At 39.3% G+C, this 19,713-nt stretch overlaps 1 protein-coding gene and 1 long non-coding RNA gene across 4 annotated transcripts in view; one reads left to right on the top strand and one right to left on the bottom strand.

Moving 5' to 3' along the window:
• Positions 1–2,748, top strand: part of SLC9A9 (solute carrier family 9 member A9) — a 745,308-nt gene extending 742,560 nt beyond the window's left edge. The window contains exon 16 of the mRNA XM_078147547.1: positions 527–2,748. Coding sequence (XP_078003673.1) covers positions 527–763 — 237 coding nt within the window. The 3' untranslated portion in view covers positions 764–2,748. The remainder of the gene's footprint in view (positions 1–526) is intronic.
• Positions 1–19,713, bottom strand: part of LOC110197213 (uncharacterized) — an 81,721-nt gene that overhangs the window by 49,349 nt on the left and 12,659 nt on the right. For 2 of the 3 annotated variants that reach the window (XR_013483386.1, XR_013483385.1), the window contains exons 2-3: positions 15,841–15,987; positions 5,011–5,140 (exon numbers count right to left, since the gene is read on the bottom strand). This is a non-coding gene — a long non-coding RNA (uncharacterized LOC110197213). The remainder of the gene's footprint in view (positions 1–5,010; positions 5,141–15,840; positions 15,988–19,713) is intronic. The other variant, XR_013483387.1, reaches the window with a different exon arrangement.

The raw sequence follows: 19,713 nt of genomic DNA on the forward strand, positions 1-19,713 counted from the left end.
TGTCAAACATGTCCAGCGAACTCAATTTTAACCACCTTCGAAGCAGCTTTACCCATGTGATACTAATGAAATGACTGAATATAATAAGTCTCTTGAGAACTGGGAGAGTTTTGTTTTTGTTTTTTCACTTCTAGCACCCACCTCAGATTTTAGCCCAGAGGCATTTAATAAATACTTATTCAATTTAATTATACGTATCCCATAGGTGGTCTCCTACTCCCATAGGATGGTACTACACTTTACTTTCTCTCTTGTTTTTTTTTTGACAAGTTGAGTTTTAAGGATCCATTTTAATGAGGATGATAATGCCATATGCTGTTACCCACGGAGGCAGAAATGGAAGAGAGAGAAATGGGGATCCTTCCCAAAGAAGGAAAGTTTATCGATCTCACAGCAAGCATTCTGGTCTATTGGGAAGGAAAACTCCCCTTGAGTTTTCTTGAGCGCCGGGGGAGGTGGAGTGAGGAAGTGTGTCCGGATATGTTTTGCTTTTATTGTGAACCCCTTTACCTTTTCAAACCCCCAGGATCATCTGAAGGAGGATGACACAGACTGCATTGTGACGCACGACGAACTGGCCATGAACTTCCAGGAGGAAACCGCCTTGCCCTCCAGCCCCTCTGCAGGGTTGGAACAGGACCCAAAACCCTCTCCGAAGACTCCAAGCAAAGAAAACATTTACGAGGGGGACCTTGGATTAGGCGGCTATGGGCTCAAGCTTGAACACACTCCTGGTCAATCCCAGCTGAATTCACTGGCGTGAACCTTGCGCCGGTAATTACCAGTAATGCTGGTGGAGAATCACGGAGGAACACAAGCCCAGCTGATTAGAGAGAGCTGGGGAGACGCTGGGAAATGTATTAAAAGCATAAATTGAAGAGAATCGAAATCTTGTCACATGTATCCCCCCCGGTGCCTGAAGAAATGAGAATTTATGATCATCCCTCCATATTATACAACTGAATTTAATTTCTGACAGCAGCAATTTTTAATAATGAATCGGGGGGAGGGAAGGGTCAATAATCTAACATCTCCAAGGGTGACACTGATACATCTATGCCTGCCAATGTGTCCTCCCCGTCTGCCTCTCCCCGAGCTCTTGACTCAGATTGGGGATTTGAGTCTCCTGATTAGAGATGGAAGGGGGGAGGAGGGGGAGGAGGAGGGTTTCAAAGGTATTTTACCAGTTGCTCCTGAGTGTCCAGCTTTTTAGCTGTTGGAGATTGTTGGTGACTGTGGGTGGGTGGGGGGTTTGGGATGGGCAGGTTTTTATTTTGTTTTGTTTTTTAAAGGGATATACACATTTGCACATATTGCCTTGTAAAACAGTACTCGGTTCAGGGTCTGAGCATTTTAATAATGCCCAGCAGTTTATCTCCTTTTACCCAAGCTGCCCCCGTCTTTTCCATCCCCGCCCCACGCCCGGAATCCATTCTTTCCTCACCTACCTCTAGCTTCCTTCAGAACAACCTAGAGGGCCAGCATCTACGTAAAGCATTTCCTGAGCATCCCCTCACTTAAAAAAGATTTTTTAAAAATATTCTCCCATTCCTCCAATTAGCCGGTATTTACTTATCTCTGTGCATGCGAAATCCCCTCTCCACCAGGAGACTATAAACCCCTTGAGGGCAAGGGTTGCTTTCCGTTGTTCGTCTTTGTATTCCCCAGCATCAGTACGGGAGGTGCTTAATTAATGCTTGCTGAATTAAATCATAACCAACTAATAGATGCCAAATCGTACTTTGGAGAGCCAGGCCCGATCACTCCACCTCCAGAGGCTATCAGCTCGGCAGGGTTTCACATCCCCATTGGGCTCCTTTGGCCAGATTAGGAATGTTTTTTTTATTCTGGTCTTTGTTCAATGAGCTGCCAGCTAAGTGCAAAGCAAGGTCCTCACTAAGACTTTCAAGGAAAGGGTGGATCTCTCCCCCACCTCCCTGGGTTTGCCTGATGAATGAGCTTCCCTGCCAGGGTTTACATTTTAATCCCTTCTTGGCTCCAAAGGGCATGTTTTTGCATCCTCTTTAATGAGATTCAGCAAGCACAAGTTGCCATCCACATGGTAGGAGAATGTGCCCAGGCCCCTGTCCAGCCACCTGTCCATTCAACTCCAACACAAAGCTATGATTAACAGCAGCAAAAGTGTGAGAGACGGGGAGGGGAATAGACTTTAGTGCCTTTCCAAAAGCAAGGAGTAAAGGGCTTGGGGGAGAGAGGGTGGGGGAAGAGAGCAAATTTCAGCTTCTGCTTACAACGGACAGCTCACAGCTCGTTGTTGGGACGTGAGAATCAGGTGGCTATTTGATTCAACCACCTGACCTGTGCCTTTGGAGGCATGAAGATACCTCAGGCCTGGCTGCTCTTGAAAAGCAAATATTCACATGAGATTGCAAGATGCAAGCTCTGGTTTTCGATGATCTGATTATAATGAGTCCTTAAGGAATTAGCTCAGTGGTTTTTTGAAGGCCAGTAAAGAAAGTTCTCTTTATGTCCAAGAAATCTGGAAATAATATGGGATTTGCTGACCAAATGTTCAGTCTTAAACATTAGCTGTAAAGACAGCAGATGCCCCAAAGTGAGCATCACTTCCTCTGTTGTTTCAGTGCTGGTATATAGAGGCCCAAAGGGCTTAGTGCTAGAGAAATGTGGGAAGCCTGACTTCTGGGCGTTCCAGGCAAACTCGAAAAATGATGGAGCATGGGGTTTTCTGGTTTGACTTATTCTAATAAAATATTACTTTAAAAACAAGACACATATGTTGGTACATGTTTTATTTCAAGACTTCGAAAAGCTAATAGGCAATACCTAGTATCCTGATATAAAGAGACAATCAAACAAAGTCAATTTTGAAATGTCACATAGATGGCAGACACATGGATCTTTTGGATAAGAGCTATGGAGCGTGAAAGGCTAAAAAACAGAGTGAAAGACAATCAAGGTGGGCAAGAAACTTTGGAGGGATTGAGGGGACACTGGGATTTTTACTGGGGGGAAGGGGACTGGGCCGGTGATTTTAGCAGTGCCAAGAAACTCCCTCTATTGATAAGACTGCCAAGTCAAGTTGCCGGTAACATCAGGAGTGCCAGGAGAACTACCAAGTTAAATGGTTTGCTCAGAATAGATACCACAGTTACATATGTCAGAGGCAAAATTTGAATCCTGGTTTTTCTGTCTGCAAGGCATACCTTCTTTCCTCTATACTAGACTTTCTCTAATGGTTCTAGCCTAGGGACCTGGAGATGCAAAATACTGATAGAGCAAGATAGGATAGCATCTTCCTCTTGGATTTTAGAACACCAGAAGGAAACTGACAAATCTGGCAGGTAGAAAATAGAGATGGAAGAAAAGTCATTGGAAGAGAAAGAAGGGCCAAAACCTCATGTTTACTTTTCTTCTCTATTAACTGAAAGGCAAAAGGGACTTTCGTGCTTCTTGAATGAAAGAGGCAAATACAAAAGAAAGAAGAGAGGAGCAAACCAATGGAAAAAAAAACCCGACATTTCAGTGTAGGGAAAAGAACAGAAAACTCGGAAAGGAACATGATGAGCTTGAAGAATAATCAGGAACACAATTCAAAGTGATCCCAAAGATGGGGAGAGAGCTAGTTACAACATGCATTTCTTGCTTTTAAAAATATATTATAAATACTTTGCATTATGCTTTTTTTACTGCAAAGCTACTTGCAATAATCATACCCCCATACAACCCTCTCACAACAAAGAAAAAAGTTTAACAAAACACAGTGACTATATTTGACAACAGATGCAAAAATCTGAAACTGGGGGTCTTTGCAGCTCTGAGGTCACCTCTCTATGACCTACTTTCCTCGATGCTATTTTGATGTTGCAGATGAGGAATCTCAGAGGGGCAAAGAGACTTGAGCATGGACAGAGACAAGACTAGAACCAGTTCTTGTGGCTCCTTCCTAGTCCAGCACCCTTCCCTGCTAGATCAGGGGTGGGGAACCTGCAGCCTTAAGGCCACATGTGGCCTTCTAGATCCTTAAGATATAGTTTCTTTGACTTGATCCCATTCGGTCAAAAGGCCACATCCCTGTACTGGATCATATGATGCAAGCTAAAACTATTAAGAAGCGATTTTTGTTACCACTTTCCCTTATTCCCCAGCAGCTGAGCCCTCTCTCTATCTCTTAAACATCCCTTTCTAACTGACAATCTCTCTCATCTTTCCCTTGCCTAGAAGGAAGAAATGGCATGCATTAAATAGTTGAATTAGCATGCAATATGGCCCCACTGGTTTAGGTAAATAAGACACCACGGATTTTTTGAAGATTTCACCCTGCCTCCTTCTGGCAAAATTCTTTTACCATATCTTGAGTAAGTCAAATCACATCATCCTGGGCCTCATTTTACTCATCTATAAAACGAGAAGTTTGGACAAATGATCCTGAAGGTGATTCCAGCTGCAGTTATCCATATCTTTATCACTAAAGACCTGAACAGGAACTATCATCCCCCAAGTGAAAAACAATTAGCAATTCATAAGACGGAATTCTGTTTATCCCTCTGTTACAGAAGGGTAATTATTTGTTAAATTAAGTGATAGCCTGTGTTTTGATTGCTAGCGTTAGTGTGTGAAAGATATTTATTGAGCCGAGCTGAACTTCACAACTGTGAAAGTCAAACATGTTTTTTCTTTAACTCTTGACACTAATGACTAATGAGGGCAGAAGAGATGAAATCATACAAACAAATGATTAGAGTTGATAAATAAAACTCCAACCACAACTCTCAGTAGTGAACTGGATGACTACTCTTTCCTGAGGCAAGACATCCCAAAAATGCTGAAGAACCAATTATAGAACATCAGAGCCTAAAGGTTCACCTGGTCCAGCTTCCTTATTTTCAGGTAAGGAAACCGAGACCCAGAGAGGTAATGTGACTTTTCCGAAGATAATCACAGGGTCAGAAACATCTATTAAGTACCTACTGTATGCCAAGCACTACCCTAAATGCTTTACAAATATCTCATTTGATCCTTACAACTTACCCCATAAAGTAGATTTGGAAACGAAGGCAGACAGAGGTTAAACGACTTCCCACAGCTGTCTGAGGCCAGATTTGAATTCAGGTCTTCCTGACCGCAGGCTTCCAGCAGTGTTGGGGTGGCAGGAAAGACTCTAGACATACAGATAGAAGAATTAGGTTTGAATTTTGGCTTCTGGCACAACTACCACTTCGACCAAAGACAACTCATTTAAATAATCCAGGCCTCAGTTTCCTTATCTGCAAAATCTGGTTAATAATACCTGCAGTGTCTATGATGCAAGGTTGTTATAAAATGCAAAATGTTACCAAAATCTGCACTGTGACTCATAGAGCGGAATCATAAGTGAACTCACTGATTTACCTAATCAATTTTCCTTCTCCTACTTCCCTCCCTGGGTCTTTTAATAGGAAATTACAGTTGGGGCATGCTAAGAAGGAGCCTGGTAAGACCCTCCTGAATCATTCTTTAACTCTTTGATAAGCTGTGAACTCACCTGGCACTGGTTACTGCCTTTTTCGATGTAAACAAAAAAAAATCTATCTACAAGCATTTAATTAAGTGAGCTTTGTAAAATTCTTTGAAAATCTTAAAGCCTATATAAATATTAGCTGTTTTTATTAAGTAATTTCTATGTGCCAGGAACAATCATAGTAGATTCTGGGAAGAAAAACACAAAAGTGAAATAATACCTGCCCTCAATGAGCTTATATTATACTGAATTAAGGATTACAGGGTACAATGGAAAAGTCATTGACTCTGAAGTTAGAAGACCTAGGTTCCAAGTCTATCTTCTGATGTTTTCTACTTGCATGACTTTAGGCAAGTCATTTAACCCCATTGAGTCTCATTGGGTTGGACTAGATTGCCTCTGTGGTTTTCTCCATCTCTAGACCAATTAAGCTTTACAGTTCACATCCTTGGACTTGGCATGTCAGAAGAAGAGCAGAGAAAGTCCGATGAAGAGACCATGACTGAGATGGACAGAGAAAAAAAGCTGGTTGGTGTGAGGTACCACATCACACCTCCCAGATTGGCTAATGTGACAAAAAAGGAAAATGATAAATGTTGGAGAAGATATAGGGAAATTGGAATTTTAATGCATTGTTGGTAGAATTGTGAACTGATCCAATCATTCTGGAGAGCAATTTGGAATTATGCCCAAAGGACTATAAAACTATGCATACCGTTTGATCCAGCAATACCACAACTAGGTCTATAACCCAAAGAGATCATAAAAAAGGGGAAAGGACCCACATGTACAAAAATATAGCAGCTCTTTTTGTCGTAGCAAAAAATTAGAAATTGAGGGGACGCCTATCAATTGAGGAATGGCTGCATAAGTTGTGGTATTTGAATGTAATGGAATACTATTGTTCTACAAGAAATGATGAACAAGCAGATTTCAGAAAAACCTGGAAAGACTTACATGAACTGATGCTGAGTGAAGTGAGCAGAACTAGAAGATTGTACACAGTAACAGCAACATTGTCTGATGACCAACTTTGAGAGACTTAACTCTTCTCAGCAATACAATGATCTAAGACAATTCCAAAAGACTCAAGGTGGAAAATGCTATTCACATGCAGAGAAAGAAATATGGAATCTGAGTGCAGATCAAACCATACTATTTTCTCTTTTCGGTTTTTGTTTTTTCTTTCTCATGTTTTTTTCCCCTTTTGTTCTCATTCTTCTTTCACAACATGACTAAAGTGGAAATATGTTTAATATGATTGCATATATATAGCCTATATCAGACTACTTGCTGTGTTGGGGAGGGGGGAGAAAAGAAATTTGGAACTCAAAACCTTATAAAAGTGAATGTTGAAAACTACTTTTACATGTAATTGGAAAAAATAAAATAATATTAAGGGGGAGGGATCTGGTTGGACGCAGACAGACTCCAGTTACCCATAATCAAGGTTATGATGTTATATGACCCTTTGACGTCTGCTTTAGGGGACCAGCTGTTTTACAGAACTACCTGATGGCAAAAAGAGTACCAGAAAGGCTCTTCTGGGCCACACCAGCACGGCACAAATGCAAATCAGCATCAGTGACCCAGCAAACAAGGAACGGCAGGGTAGAGGGATCCCTGTACCGAATCAAATGGACCCAGAGGAGTTCCTAGACAATGCCAAGTTCTTGTGCTCAGCCTCCTGGTCCCAGAAGAGGCGTCCCTGGACAGTGCTAACTTCCTGGATCCAACAAAAGCAGCAAGCATCAGAGCCAATGTGAAGAGGCCCCAACTTGGACTTTTTTGCCCTTCACTGATAAGTTTCCATTATGTGAACTCTGCAGGCCTGGAAGAAAGGGCTCGATTCTCTAGAAACCTTGTACCCCAGGGTACTATTATAAGTCTGAAGCACTGTTTAGCTCTTTGGAGGAGTGGGGACTCATTCAAGAAGGAAGGAGAAATGTTGTGAGGGTTTGTGAGCTCTAGTGAAAACCCTTTTATGTTTTATGTTGGTGATTATTTTCCGGGTAAAATCAAGCTTTTCCAATATTCAATTGTTTGTTAGCCTAAGTGCCTGCAAGACAACTATCAGGCCCTTTCGCTTTTTTTTTTTTTGCAAAGTCCTACACGTGAACCAAATTCCTGAGAAACACTAAGTGAGGGGCATGAGCCAAAAACATGTTGTTATTATCAAGAAACCTTCAAGATTAAGCCCAATCTGTATAAACCCCATGTGTAGCTTTGGGGCCACAGGTTTTAATAGTGAGGTGGCTGGGATATATGGTGAAAAGAATTCTGGATTTGGATTCAGAGGTGGTTATTGTTGTTTTTAAGTTGTTCCAACTCTTCATGACCCCATTTGGGGTTTTCTTGGCAAAGATACTGGAGTGGTTAGCCATTTCCTTCTCCAGCTCACTTTACAGATAAGAAAACTGAGACAGAGGTGAAGTGACTTACCCAGGGTCACACAGCTAGTAAGTGTCTGAGGACAGATTTGAACCTGTCTTCCTGATTCCAGGCCCAGCACTCTATCCACTGAACCACCTAGCTGCCTCTGATTCCCATATGTGTACTCCATTTTAAATCACCCTTCACTAGTCTGTCCAAGTGCAGCTCCCAACTTTAATGGGGTGAAGGAAAATGGTCTATGAAGAAAAGGCCAAAGAGCTGAATAAGGCTTTTCAAGCCTTCTTTTTAAAACTTGGTTCTCAGATCTGTACACATGAAAATATTATATTCAGGGCCCAAAGCAATCATTGAATCAATCCATAAGCATTTATTAAGCGCCTAATAAATGTCAGACACATTGCCAGATACTGGGGATACAAAGAAAAAGAAAAATATAAAACAGTCCCAGTTCTATCAAGGGAAACAACACTTACACATACTGGTAAATAGAAAATATAGAAGAAGCCAATAGTAAATTCAAGGAGTTGGGGTCTGAGCACAGCAGTCAAGGGAATCGGGAAAAGCCTCAGAGAGGAAGAGGCAAGTGAGCCGGCCTTTGAAGACAAAGACAGCACCCCATTGGGCCCTCTGCCTGACGGCTCAGCAGTCCATGCTGCCACTTAGTATTTCTTTGAAGGCTGAGCAGCCTGGATTTATTTGAGTTGAGAGTCCAGGGTAGGCCTGTGTTCTTTAGGACTAAGCCCCAAACCATCTGTTCTTCTATATACTACACAATGTTTTAAAAATAATCTGTAACTCCACACTAAACATAGGTAATTCAAGTTTTATTTGGCAACATGCGATGATAGGTGTAAAAGACAATGCGACTTTAGAACCATATACCAGAAACTCTCATCTGCTCAATTCTGGTCCTCATACTAATTTAGTGTGACTACTAATTTAGTAGTGAATATACCCTCAAGTGAAAGAGTACCGTTGGTCCTCCCTAGGTTCTGGACAGGCTGGCAAAGGCCTTGGAGAATTCTTCTGTTCTGTGTCATTTCTATAAGATGCCTCACCTGGAAGGGCCCAAACCTCCTGACCTATCACTACAACTTCATTCAGTTGCCCATGAGGTTGCCCCACAGAGCAATGGGAGAAATTCCCCAAAAGCTAATGATTTTCAAGGTACAAATATCATTAGAAACATAGAGAATTCTGCTCAAGCAGAACTCCTCGCAAAAATAAATAGTGGAAATTCCCATTTAATCCAAATTCAAAAAATAGAGGAAATTCCCATTTATTTGGTCAAGGGGGCCAGAAAAGCTCACATTTAAGAAAAGGGACAAGAAAACATGTGGACAAACTGGTGTCAAGGATTCTGACAACATCACACAGCTCTGCTTCACTTAAATCCAATTCACATGCAAGTCAAGACATCACGCTCATGATGCCATTGGAATAATGGAAGAATAAAGGAACTACAACAGCAACGCCATCCACGGTATTTACTCCCTGTAGTTACTATATATTCTCCTCTACCTCCTGGTTTACAGTGCTATACAATGGGAATTCATGCTCACTAGGAGACATAATTCTGAAATGCCTGATGAATCAATGAAGAAAGATTAAATTACATCTATCATCATCATCATCATCATTATCATCATCGCCATCATCACTTCCTTTATGTTAGACAGTATAGGAGTGTAAGCAGCTACCTATGCAGTATAGAAGGCTTTCACTCTCTCGCAAATATTGTTCACGGAAAAATCATAGAAGGTTATAACTGGAAGGGATCTTTGGCATCATGTCACCCAATCCCCTCATTTTACAGGTGAGGAAATTGAGACCCAGCCAGGTGCAGTGATTTGCCCAAAGTTACACAGGTAATAAATATGTGGCTGGGTAGTGATTCAAACTGAGGTCCTATGACTTCAAGTTCACCAATTATGCTTCTCAATAAACTCATGAACCTATGAAGATTGGGTGTTCAGATTGGCATCATTAGTTGACATAGTGCCTGCGGATGAGAGATGCATGCAGAAACAGACAAAGGTGGGTTGGGGTAACAGATTGAACACAACAAGAGGAGAAGTACCCAAACCATTCTGCCTAAAAGCAGCTTTTCTCTCCACAGGGTCAGTACCGAAATGGAGAAAGGAAAGTGTCAATATTTTCATCAGTAAAAGAAGTGACAATAAGGTTAACACAGAAAATGGAGAATGATCTAGTATAAGGGATGAGTAGTGAGATCTGTCAGTAATTCCCCTCGAGCCTCAACAGATTGATTTCGTTATTTTGCTTTTAAAAAAACATACAAAAGTTTTTAACTTTTGTTTTTATATCAGAATTATTTCTGTGATAAACTTAACTCTTCCTGGCAATACAAGGATCTAAGACATCTCCAGAGGCCTCATGATGGAAAATGCTATCCACATCCAAAGAAAGAACTATGGAGGTTGAATTGCTATTTTTTTTTCTCTTCTGTTGAGTTTTGTTTCCTCTTTCTGATGGTTCCTCCTACTGGTTTTAATTTTTGACTTACAACACCACTAATGTGAAAATATGTTTAATAGGAATGTAAATGTATAGCCTATATCAGACTATGCGCTGTCTTGGGAAGGGTGGTGGGGAGGAAGGGGGAGAAAAATTTTAAACTCAAAAGCATATGGAAGTGATTATTGATAAATCAAAATAAATTAATAAAATTTTTAAAAAGGGAAAAAAAGAATTATTTCTGAATATACTCTTTTCTTGCCTCTCATCCAGCCTCCTCTTATAAGAAAAAAAAAAAACTGAAGTGAAACCAACAGACACAGTGACTATGTTGCATATTCAACATTCTCCTACAGTCCCTGCCTCCTTCAGCACAGTATAGTAATTTGTACAGTATAATACAGTATATATATATAGTAATTTGACTATTATTATTTTTACTATATTTTAGCATAACAACCATGATGATGATAATCATGATCATACATTTTATTGTTTTTTTAGTTTATATTGTCTTCATAGTTGTATGTATTGTTTCTTCATGTTTCTTATTTCATTCCTGTACCAATTCATACAAGTTTTCCTAGGTTTCTCTGTATTCCTCATATTCATAATTTTTATGGCACAATAATATTTAATTCCATTCACATACGATAACTTGGTTAGTCATTCTCCAGTAGAAAGGAACCCACTTTGTTTTCAGCCCTTCCATACCACAAAATACTTTGTAATAAATGAGACCTTTCTTTCTGTCTTTGACTTCCTTGGCATATAGGCCCAGGAGTGATATCTCTGAGTCAAGGTTACGAGCAGTTTAGTCATTTTCTTCACATAATTCCAAATGTTTCCCAAAAGGATTGGATCAATTCACAACAGTGTATTGGTATACTAGTCTTTCTCCAGACTCTCCAGCATTAGCCCTTTGCTCTTTTTTTTCTATCATTTTTGTCAATTTGGTGGTAGTGGGAGGAAAGCTGAGTTGTTCGAATTTGCATTCTTTTATTTAAAGTGATTTTGAACGACTTTTCAGAAGGTTGAAAACAGTTTGCATTTTTTCTTTTGAAAACTTTTTTCACAAGCTTTCACCAATTGTGTAATAGGGAATGAGTCTTACTTAGTCTTATATGGTTGTATGACTTCCATATAGATATTTTTATATCAGTCTTTTATCAGAAATATTTAATGAAAATTTCCCAACCTGTATTTTTCCTTCTGATTCTAGAAATATTTATTTTATTTATGTTATTAAGATGATCTGTTTTTTTTTAATTCTTCTGTTCTATATGTATTTAAAAATTCATCATTGAAATTTGTATAAGTAATTTGGATATTATCCTTTTTACTATATTGAAACATGCTAGCCATGAATACTAACTATCTTACAATTATTGACGTCTTCTTTTACATATGTAAAAATTGCTTTGTAGTTATATTTACAGAAGTCCAATGAGTGAGGAGCCTGGAGAGGGTTGGGGAAAGTTGATTGTGTCAACCTAAAATAAGTGACAAATCACTATGGTGATATTTTGTTTGGTGAGAATATATCTCAACTGAATCAAATAAAGGTGTGAACTAGGTGTGAATAAAGCCTGGACATCTCTGTTCAAACTTGGCATTTCAAGTGCATACTATAAGAATTTTTTTGTTTTGTTTTTCAGATTGATTGAAAAACTTGATTATGCTCTGTTGGGACTTATATAACCCATGAAGCTCATTTGGAATTGAGGATACAAACATCTAGTAGGTAAGAGGCAGAAAGCTCCAGCCACTGAGAGCTACTTGAGAGATGAGAAGTAGGAAACTGAAACTGAGGCTGAGGCTAAGACCTTAATTCCCTTCCTCCCACATGACCAAAAGAGGACCTTGTGAACTTCAGAAGGTTGAAAGTATTTGGACTTTTTCATTAGCATCCTAGCCATGTCCCAAGAACCACAACATCTGTATTGTCTATATCAGGAGGCAAAGAGAGACTGGGTATGTTGGGGAGAGGTGGATTCAAGGCTTTACAAGAAGCCCAACAAAATCTATGGCATACCTAAGGCATTTTTGAAGAGTCCAGAAAAAGGATATCCAGAAGTTTGTTTATCCATTTGCCCCATTTGTTCTCTAAGCTTGAGCCGATTTTTCTCTGAATTATGTGTGTACTGGTGAGAGAGTGGTTACAGACTTTCAAATGGATGTTTTGTACCATGTATACCACCTTAATAAATATCCCTTTCTAAGAGCCAGTGAAGCTGGGTTGATTAATTGGTAGCAACTGATAATTAGGGAAAAGCACACCAATGGGGGCTCATGAATATAACATTAAAAATCTGTCTCCAAACCCTTCAAGGCTCTATACCTAGAGTCCCTAGACAACATAATAGTTGAACTTTGGAAACTCAACTTGCCAGTGAGGCTGTAATTGGGGGAATAGCTCCAAAATCTGTATGTGTTGTAAGTGTTTTGGTAACTTAACTCCTAAATATTCAATGTATTCTGTTGATATCTTAAATGGAATTTATCTTCTTATCTCATCCTCCTGGATTTTGTTAGTAATAAGCAAAAATAATGATGATTTTTCATGGATTTATTTTTTATCTTGCTACCTTACTGAAGCTATTAAGTATCAAGACAATGTCTTGATTAATTTTCTGTTGATAGTCTAGTATTCCCCAAGCAAACAACCATGTCATCTGTAAAAGGAAATAGTTTTTCCTCTTCTTTGCCTTTGCTTATTCCTTTAATTTATTTTCTTGTCATTTTGCTAAAGTTAGCATTTATAGCACTATGTCAACTAACAATGAAAACAGCAGGAACACTTGCTTCATATCTGATCTTACTGGGTGAGCTAGAAGTGTTTCTACATTATGAATAATGGTTGTTCTTGATTTTAGATAAATTATTTTGACGGTATTAAGGAAAATTCATTTTATTCATTCACTATTTTAGCATTTCAGCAAAAATTAGTGCTGTACTTTTCAAAAGATTTTTCTGTATTTATTGTTACAATCATGTGACTTTTATCAAAATGATTAATTATGCTAAAAGGATTATTAGTGCTGAATCATCCTTTTATTCCTAGTATAAAATCAAATTAGCCATAGTGAATATTTTTTCAGTATTTGTTACAAGTCAGTATTTGTTTTTCTTATTATTTTTCAATGTTTCAGTATTTTTCAGTATTTGTTACAAACTTGTTACAAACAAAATCAGTATTTGTTAGTTATTTTCTTTATCTATTTTGTCTTTCTCTAGTTTGTGTCAGGACTGTATGTGTTTCATTAAAGGATTTTGGTGATGTGCCTTTCTTCTCTTTAAAAAAAAATGTGTAAATGATTGTTTGAAACAATCTGGATCAGGTTTTTGATCTTTTTTCTTTAATATATTCAAGAATCTTTTTTTATATGTCTCACACTATCCTTAGGAAAGAGAGAGGGTCACACTAATTAACTGAAAAATCTGGAACAAAATAGACTGCTCTTTTGAAATGGAACTAGGGTTGAATGGCTTTCATAATTCCCCCAATACACATCACAAACATCTCTAAAAGTAAGCAAAATGTAAATTTACTCCTATGGTAATAACATTTTGGTAGTGTCAGAACTATGATTTTTTCCCTACTTCTCAAAACTACAAAAAGTCCTAAACCTCATGTATGAGATGTCAGATTCCTACTGATAAGTCATAAATGTTGCCATAGATTTAATTGTCATTCAAAAACAGATTGGAAGGAAAATTCTAACAAAATAGATTCTATTTGGTAATACAATGCAACACTTTGATCTCTTCAGCTGGAAGTTATTTCTCCCTCAGCTAATCTCATACCACTTTATGTTCTTCTTATGCTTACATAAAAGCACAGTTTTTATTTTATCTGTGCATGTGATTTATCGCCACCTCCTCAAAAGTCCTTCCCCAATGTTACTAAATGTAACGTGAAGTTGTTCCTCAGCTCTTCATAGTTCATATCAAAGCTAGAAAGGCTTCAGGACTAGACCTCAGAATAGAGTATGTCTGCAATCTAATAAACAACCTATCAAAATACAGAAAAACTCATTGCAAGCAGTTTGGCCACTTAATGACAAATTATTTGGCCAAGGCAATCCATTTGGTATTTCAGTGGTTCTATCATCTCATAGGATTGTAGCTTTAGAGATGGAAAAGATCTAAAAGACCTGTGATTCCAACTTCCTAATTTTACATATGAGGAAACTGAGGCACAGTGAAGTGAAATGACTTGACCAGGGCCACAACTAGTAAGTGTCTGAGGTGGAATTCGAACTCATATCTTCCTGATTCCAAATCCAATACCCTGCTCCACCATGTTGAATCCCTCATTGATAGCTCCCTCCAACAGCGCAGATGGCAGGTCGTCCATGCCTTCTCACGATATGCCACTCTCGCCTATGCCTTCACATAAATTCTTCACAGAATCTTTCTTCTATGTCTTTAGACGGTACATGGATATTAGGCATAAAAAAAGAAGACATTCTCACCACTGGTGTTCAGAACTCTCATGGTGGGTAGCCTTGCACAAATCAAAACGAAGTATTCTCTATTAGTGTTGAGGTTAGTGTTCCTGTTTTGGGGTACCATCTTTCTGATTACACTGAACTGTGAACACTCTAGAGCCTTCTCAATGAGAACTACAGTCACGAAAAAGAACGTAGTCAACCACATGCAAAATAAAAAGTGGGTGAGGAGTCCATATTTTCCTGTATATGATAAGAAGCTAGATGGCAGCCTACTTAGTTAATCCATCAGCTCATTTACCTTGGACATCCAATGCAAATAGTCAAGTATCTGGACCCAAAATTGAGCAGGAGGATGATATTGGGTTGGATCACATTTGGAAAATGACACAATCCATTCAATTATCTGCAACTGTGCTAACTTGCTGCTAACGTGCATTTTTTTAAAGCAACAATATTCTGCTAGTGGTGCGTATGGTTTTGAAACATTGAACATCATGCTGTCAGAGGAATCAAAATTGCAAGTTACTCAAAGGGCAATAGAAAACTGAATAATGGGTATCAGAATGTGACAATATGTCACCAATAATGACTTGAACCCAAGAAGTGTTGTAGTGGGCCAGGGTTAATAGCTGGACAGTTCATGTGTTGCACTGGAGTTTGTTGAAATAAAAAAGACCCAGAGAAAGGCCTCCAGTTCATTTAGTAGGCTCTCTATGGATGATTTATAAGAGAATATGGCAAAGAATCACACAGATGGATTGCTATCTGCACGAGTGAAGGGTGTACCCACACCAACGAAATCAATCAAAGCACTGAAGCACCAGATTGTAGACACTCTGTCATATAGCGTTGTATCTCCCTAAACACTTTGCTCGGGACTTTGCACTTATGTGCTTAATAAACGCTTTTTGATTGAGGGAAGGAAAGAATGAGCAAAAATGTTTTACATCTTTCTATGTGGTTTGGTCTTGCAAAATTGTTTTAAAGTAAGGCAAAATAATGAATCAGTAATAACATAATAGTAATGCTTACCTTACAAGTAACTGGAAGAGTTAGGTGTCTGTGAAGTGTGATTTGAACAGAGCTTTCCCACTCCCAGAAAGTCTCCCACTAGAATTCCCACATTACACACTCTTTGGGGTTAAACAGGGAAGGATGCTTTTCAAATTCCTTTGTTATCTAGGAAGGGAAACACAGTCAGCCATTATCAATCATTAACATACTGGAAGTGAATTCTTTAGATCAACTAGCCAGTACCTAAAAAGATCCCACAGGAATGAAAAGCAGGGTAGGTAAATTGGAGGGGTGGGGAGAGACGGAGTGGGGTGTAAAGATACAGAGCACAGGATGTGGCTGACCTGTTGTTCAATTCTGAGCCCATTTGGGATTCTCTTGGCAAAGATACTGAAGTGTTTTGCCATTTCCTTCTCTGGCTCATTTTACAGATGAGGAAACCAAGGCAACCTGGGTTAAGTGATTTGTGCAGGGTCACACAGCTGGTAAAGTTATCTTAGGTCAGATTTGAACTCAGTAAGATGAGTCTTCCTGACTCCAGGCCCAGTGCTCTAGTCATTGTGCCACCTACCGGCCTCACATAGCTAGTATCTTAGGCCAGATCTGAACTCGTTTTCCTCACTCCAGGCCCGGCACTCTATGCATGATGGTGCCACCCAGCTGCCTTCGTGAGTTAGTGTAAACCCAGGAGCCTTTAGATGGTGAGGGCTTTGGGCACTTGAGATGGGATGGCTATGGGTGATGAGGGGTGGAGAAGGGAAGAGAAAGGATTGGAGCAAAAGGGAAGTGTCAAAGGAGTTGAAGAAAGAAAAACAGGTGAGTACCAAACCCAAATTTCACCGACTTCACAATTTTGCTCAGGGCTAGTTCTGTAAGCTAAGAGAATGAGCAAGATGATTGGGAAACTTCCCATAATCAATATGACTCTTTACCTTCAAACTCTTAACTGCTCATTTCAGCAAAACGTTGATTTCCTATTCTCCTATAAAACACAAACTAAAAAAAAAAAACCGTAACCAACAAATAACCCTAGTAAGCCGTCAAGCCCCCAGTCAACCATGGCCTTCTGCACAGAACTCAAGGATATCCTTGAGTGGCCCGGCACAATGGCCAGGTCTCATTCATCTCCATAGCCCCTAAAACACCCAACCCATTGGCATACAGAATGGGCACTTAGTAGGCTGTAGGCAGTGCTATAGGTCAGGGTGCTGAATCTGGAAGAACTGAGTTCAAACCCTGCCTTAGACACTTACTGGCTGTGTGACCACTAGCAAGTGATTTATCCTTTCTTAGCCTCTGTTTCTTCATCTGTAAAATTGAGATCAAAATAGCGTGCACTTCCTACAGCTATTGTAAGACAACATACAAAAAATTCTTTGAAAAACTTCCGACTATTACATAGGTGCTAATTATTGTTACTATTATTATGTGTGTCTGTTGAATTCAACTGAATTTTTACAAGAAAACAGCTGCTTTCCTCAAATGCCCCATGTACCATATGCCTAGTCCTTTTTGTAATTATAAATGATTCAGTTTAATAAGAATCAGGGTTGAGAACCACATACCCTTAGATAATCAAGCTAAGTTTTTGATCCGTAACCTCCTCCCTTTCAACGGAAAAACTTCAGCTATGCAACCCAAGTTCAGAACTGAGAAAATACAAATGAATGCAGACAGCAATTGCCAGTAAGTTGCGTTTTCCTTGTGATCTTTATCTAAACATTGCAGTATCTTCACTTCTTTGTTAAGATGGCAAGATACACTCTTCTCTAGTCCAAAGTAAATGTAACCAGTTGCCTCGGAGCCCCACACTAAAGTCCTTTCATTCAGACCCCAATCTGATGGTCAGTCACATCACTGTAGAAGCTTAGGGGATTCCCTGGGGAGGGACAAGGCAGGTCATTCTTTAGATTGACCCGACCTGGACAGAAAAGACTTGCTCCTTGCTAGTTTCATCAGATAATAAGAATATAAGATCATACATTTTTCTGATGTGGAAACTGAGACCTAGGGAAGTTAAGAGATTTGCCCAAGAGTCTTATCTTCCATCTTGAAGCAGTCATGAATGACGCTACATTCAAAGGGTGAAATTTGGTGCGCTCTAAAAATAAGGTTATATTCAATAGTTGAATTAGCATGATGTAATGGAAAGTCACAGAGGGCTTGGGTTTGGACTTTGTCATTCACTTGCTCTATGACCTCGGACAAATCATCCCCCAAAATAGTTATAATAATATTTTCACTACCTGCCTCCCAGGGTTGTGAGGAGGAAAGTTCTTCATAACCTTGGAGCACTGTAACAGTATGAGCATGGGAGAGCAGAAAGGGTACTAGATTTAGGTTGGGGGCTAGAATTCAAGTCCCGGGCTGACATGCTTTCTAGTTTTCTCACCTTGGTTAAGTTACTTCTTCTCTATGATGAAGAAATCACTAGTTTTCTCTTCCATAAAGTAGGGAATAATATTATTCCCTGGGTTGCTCTAGTTTTGTAAAACTGAAAGCGCTATACAAATGTGACTTATTCATTGAACGTGAGCTCTAATAATCGCATTAGTTAAAATAACAATTCTTCCTAAAAAACCCAGATGACTTGGCTTCCTACAGTGGTATTTGATCTCTCCCTTCAGGCATGAGTGTTTCATTTAAACTTTTGTTAATCTTAAAGGCAAATGCATATGGCATAAACTTTCCCTAATCAGATACAATTATCCCATTAAGGAGGAGGAATAAAAAGAAAGCTTAGCTGAGAAGCAGAAGATCTGGGTTCTAGACTTGGGTCTGCCACCAACTAGCCACATGAACTTGACCTTGTCATTCTTTGGGTCTCAGTTTTCCTATCTGTTAAAATGTGGGGATTTGACCAAACCCTCTGCAACATCATTCCCAGCTTCTGTTTTCTATGATCTGTGATCCTGCCTGGCCTGAAATTCCCACTACAAAAGTAGATGTTGCTTTGTGTTGAAAAACCAAAGTGAGTGAAGACTGTCTCCAAAAAGCAACTGCAGAAATGCACACATTTCCCTGGGCTCTGAGGGAGGGCGCTGCTACTCTCCATCTCTTCTGTCAGGACATTGGCATGAATTAATTTATCAGATGAGCTCATCGTTACTTTGTAAGCCTAAAAAGTCTTACCCTAACACAAAGGGTATAGGAAAGGTCAGATTCAATGGAGTAGGGCCATGGTAGTGATTAAAGGGGAAATAAGTTGGCAGAAACCTGAGAGGTTCCCCACTCAGCAGATCCAGGAACCATGAAAATGCCAAACCAAAGACCTAGGCTCTAAATGATGGGGAGAGCAGGAGAGGGGGTGCAAGATTACCTTTACTCCTTCACTGCTCTGCCTAGAGTGACTCCAAAGGTCCCTGTTACCACCTTCCCTGCCTTCTATTGGGACCATTATCATATCATTTAAAGTCCCTCAAGTGGTTATGATTCTAATTTTCCTAGCGACTTAGAGGATTTTATGGTCTTGGGCTGTAGAATAATGTCTGAGCTGAAATCCTGGAATCATTAAGTAAAAGAATGAATCCCTTTTTCGTGTAAAAGAAAATTAATGGAATCTTTGACGGAGAAGATGCATGATGTAAAAAAAGCTACTGCAAATTCAGCAATGCTTTTAAATGAGATTTTATTTATGAATCGCATTAGCATATGTATAAATATGTACATATACATATCTATTTGAAAAACAGTAATACATTTATGGATGTGACAATATTTATTCAGTATTCAGAAGATATATTTGCTTATCTGTGGATTTGCTTAAGGATTTATAGACTACTTTTGATCATTTCAAGACCAATCTAGCTTAACCCACCGTTTTTAAAGATAAGGAAGGTAAGGCCCAGCAAGTGAAGGGGAGTGACTTGTCTAAGGTCACATAGTTAATTA

The sequence above is a fragment of the Phascolarctos cinereus genome, unplaced genomic scaffold (assembly GCF_003287225.1).
Source record: "Phascolarctos cinereus isolate Bilbo 61053 unplaced genomic scaffold, phaCin_HiC Scaffold_7;HRSCAF=346, whole genome shotgun sequence".
Classification (NCBI taxonomy): Eukaryota; Metazoa; Chordata; class Mammalia; order Diprotodontia; family Phascolarctidae; genus Phascolarctos; species Phascolarctos cinereus.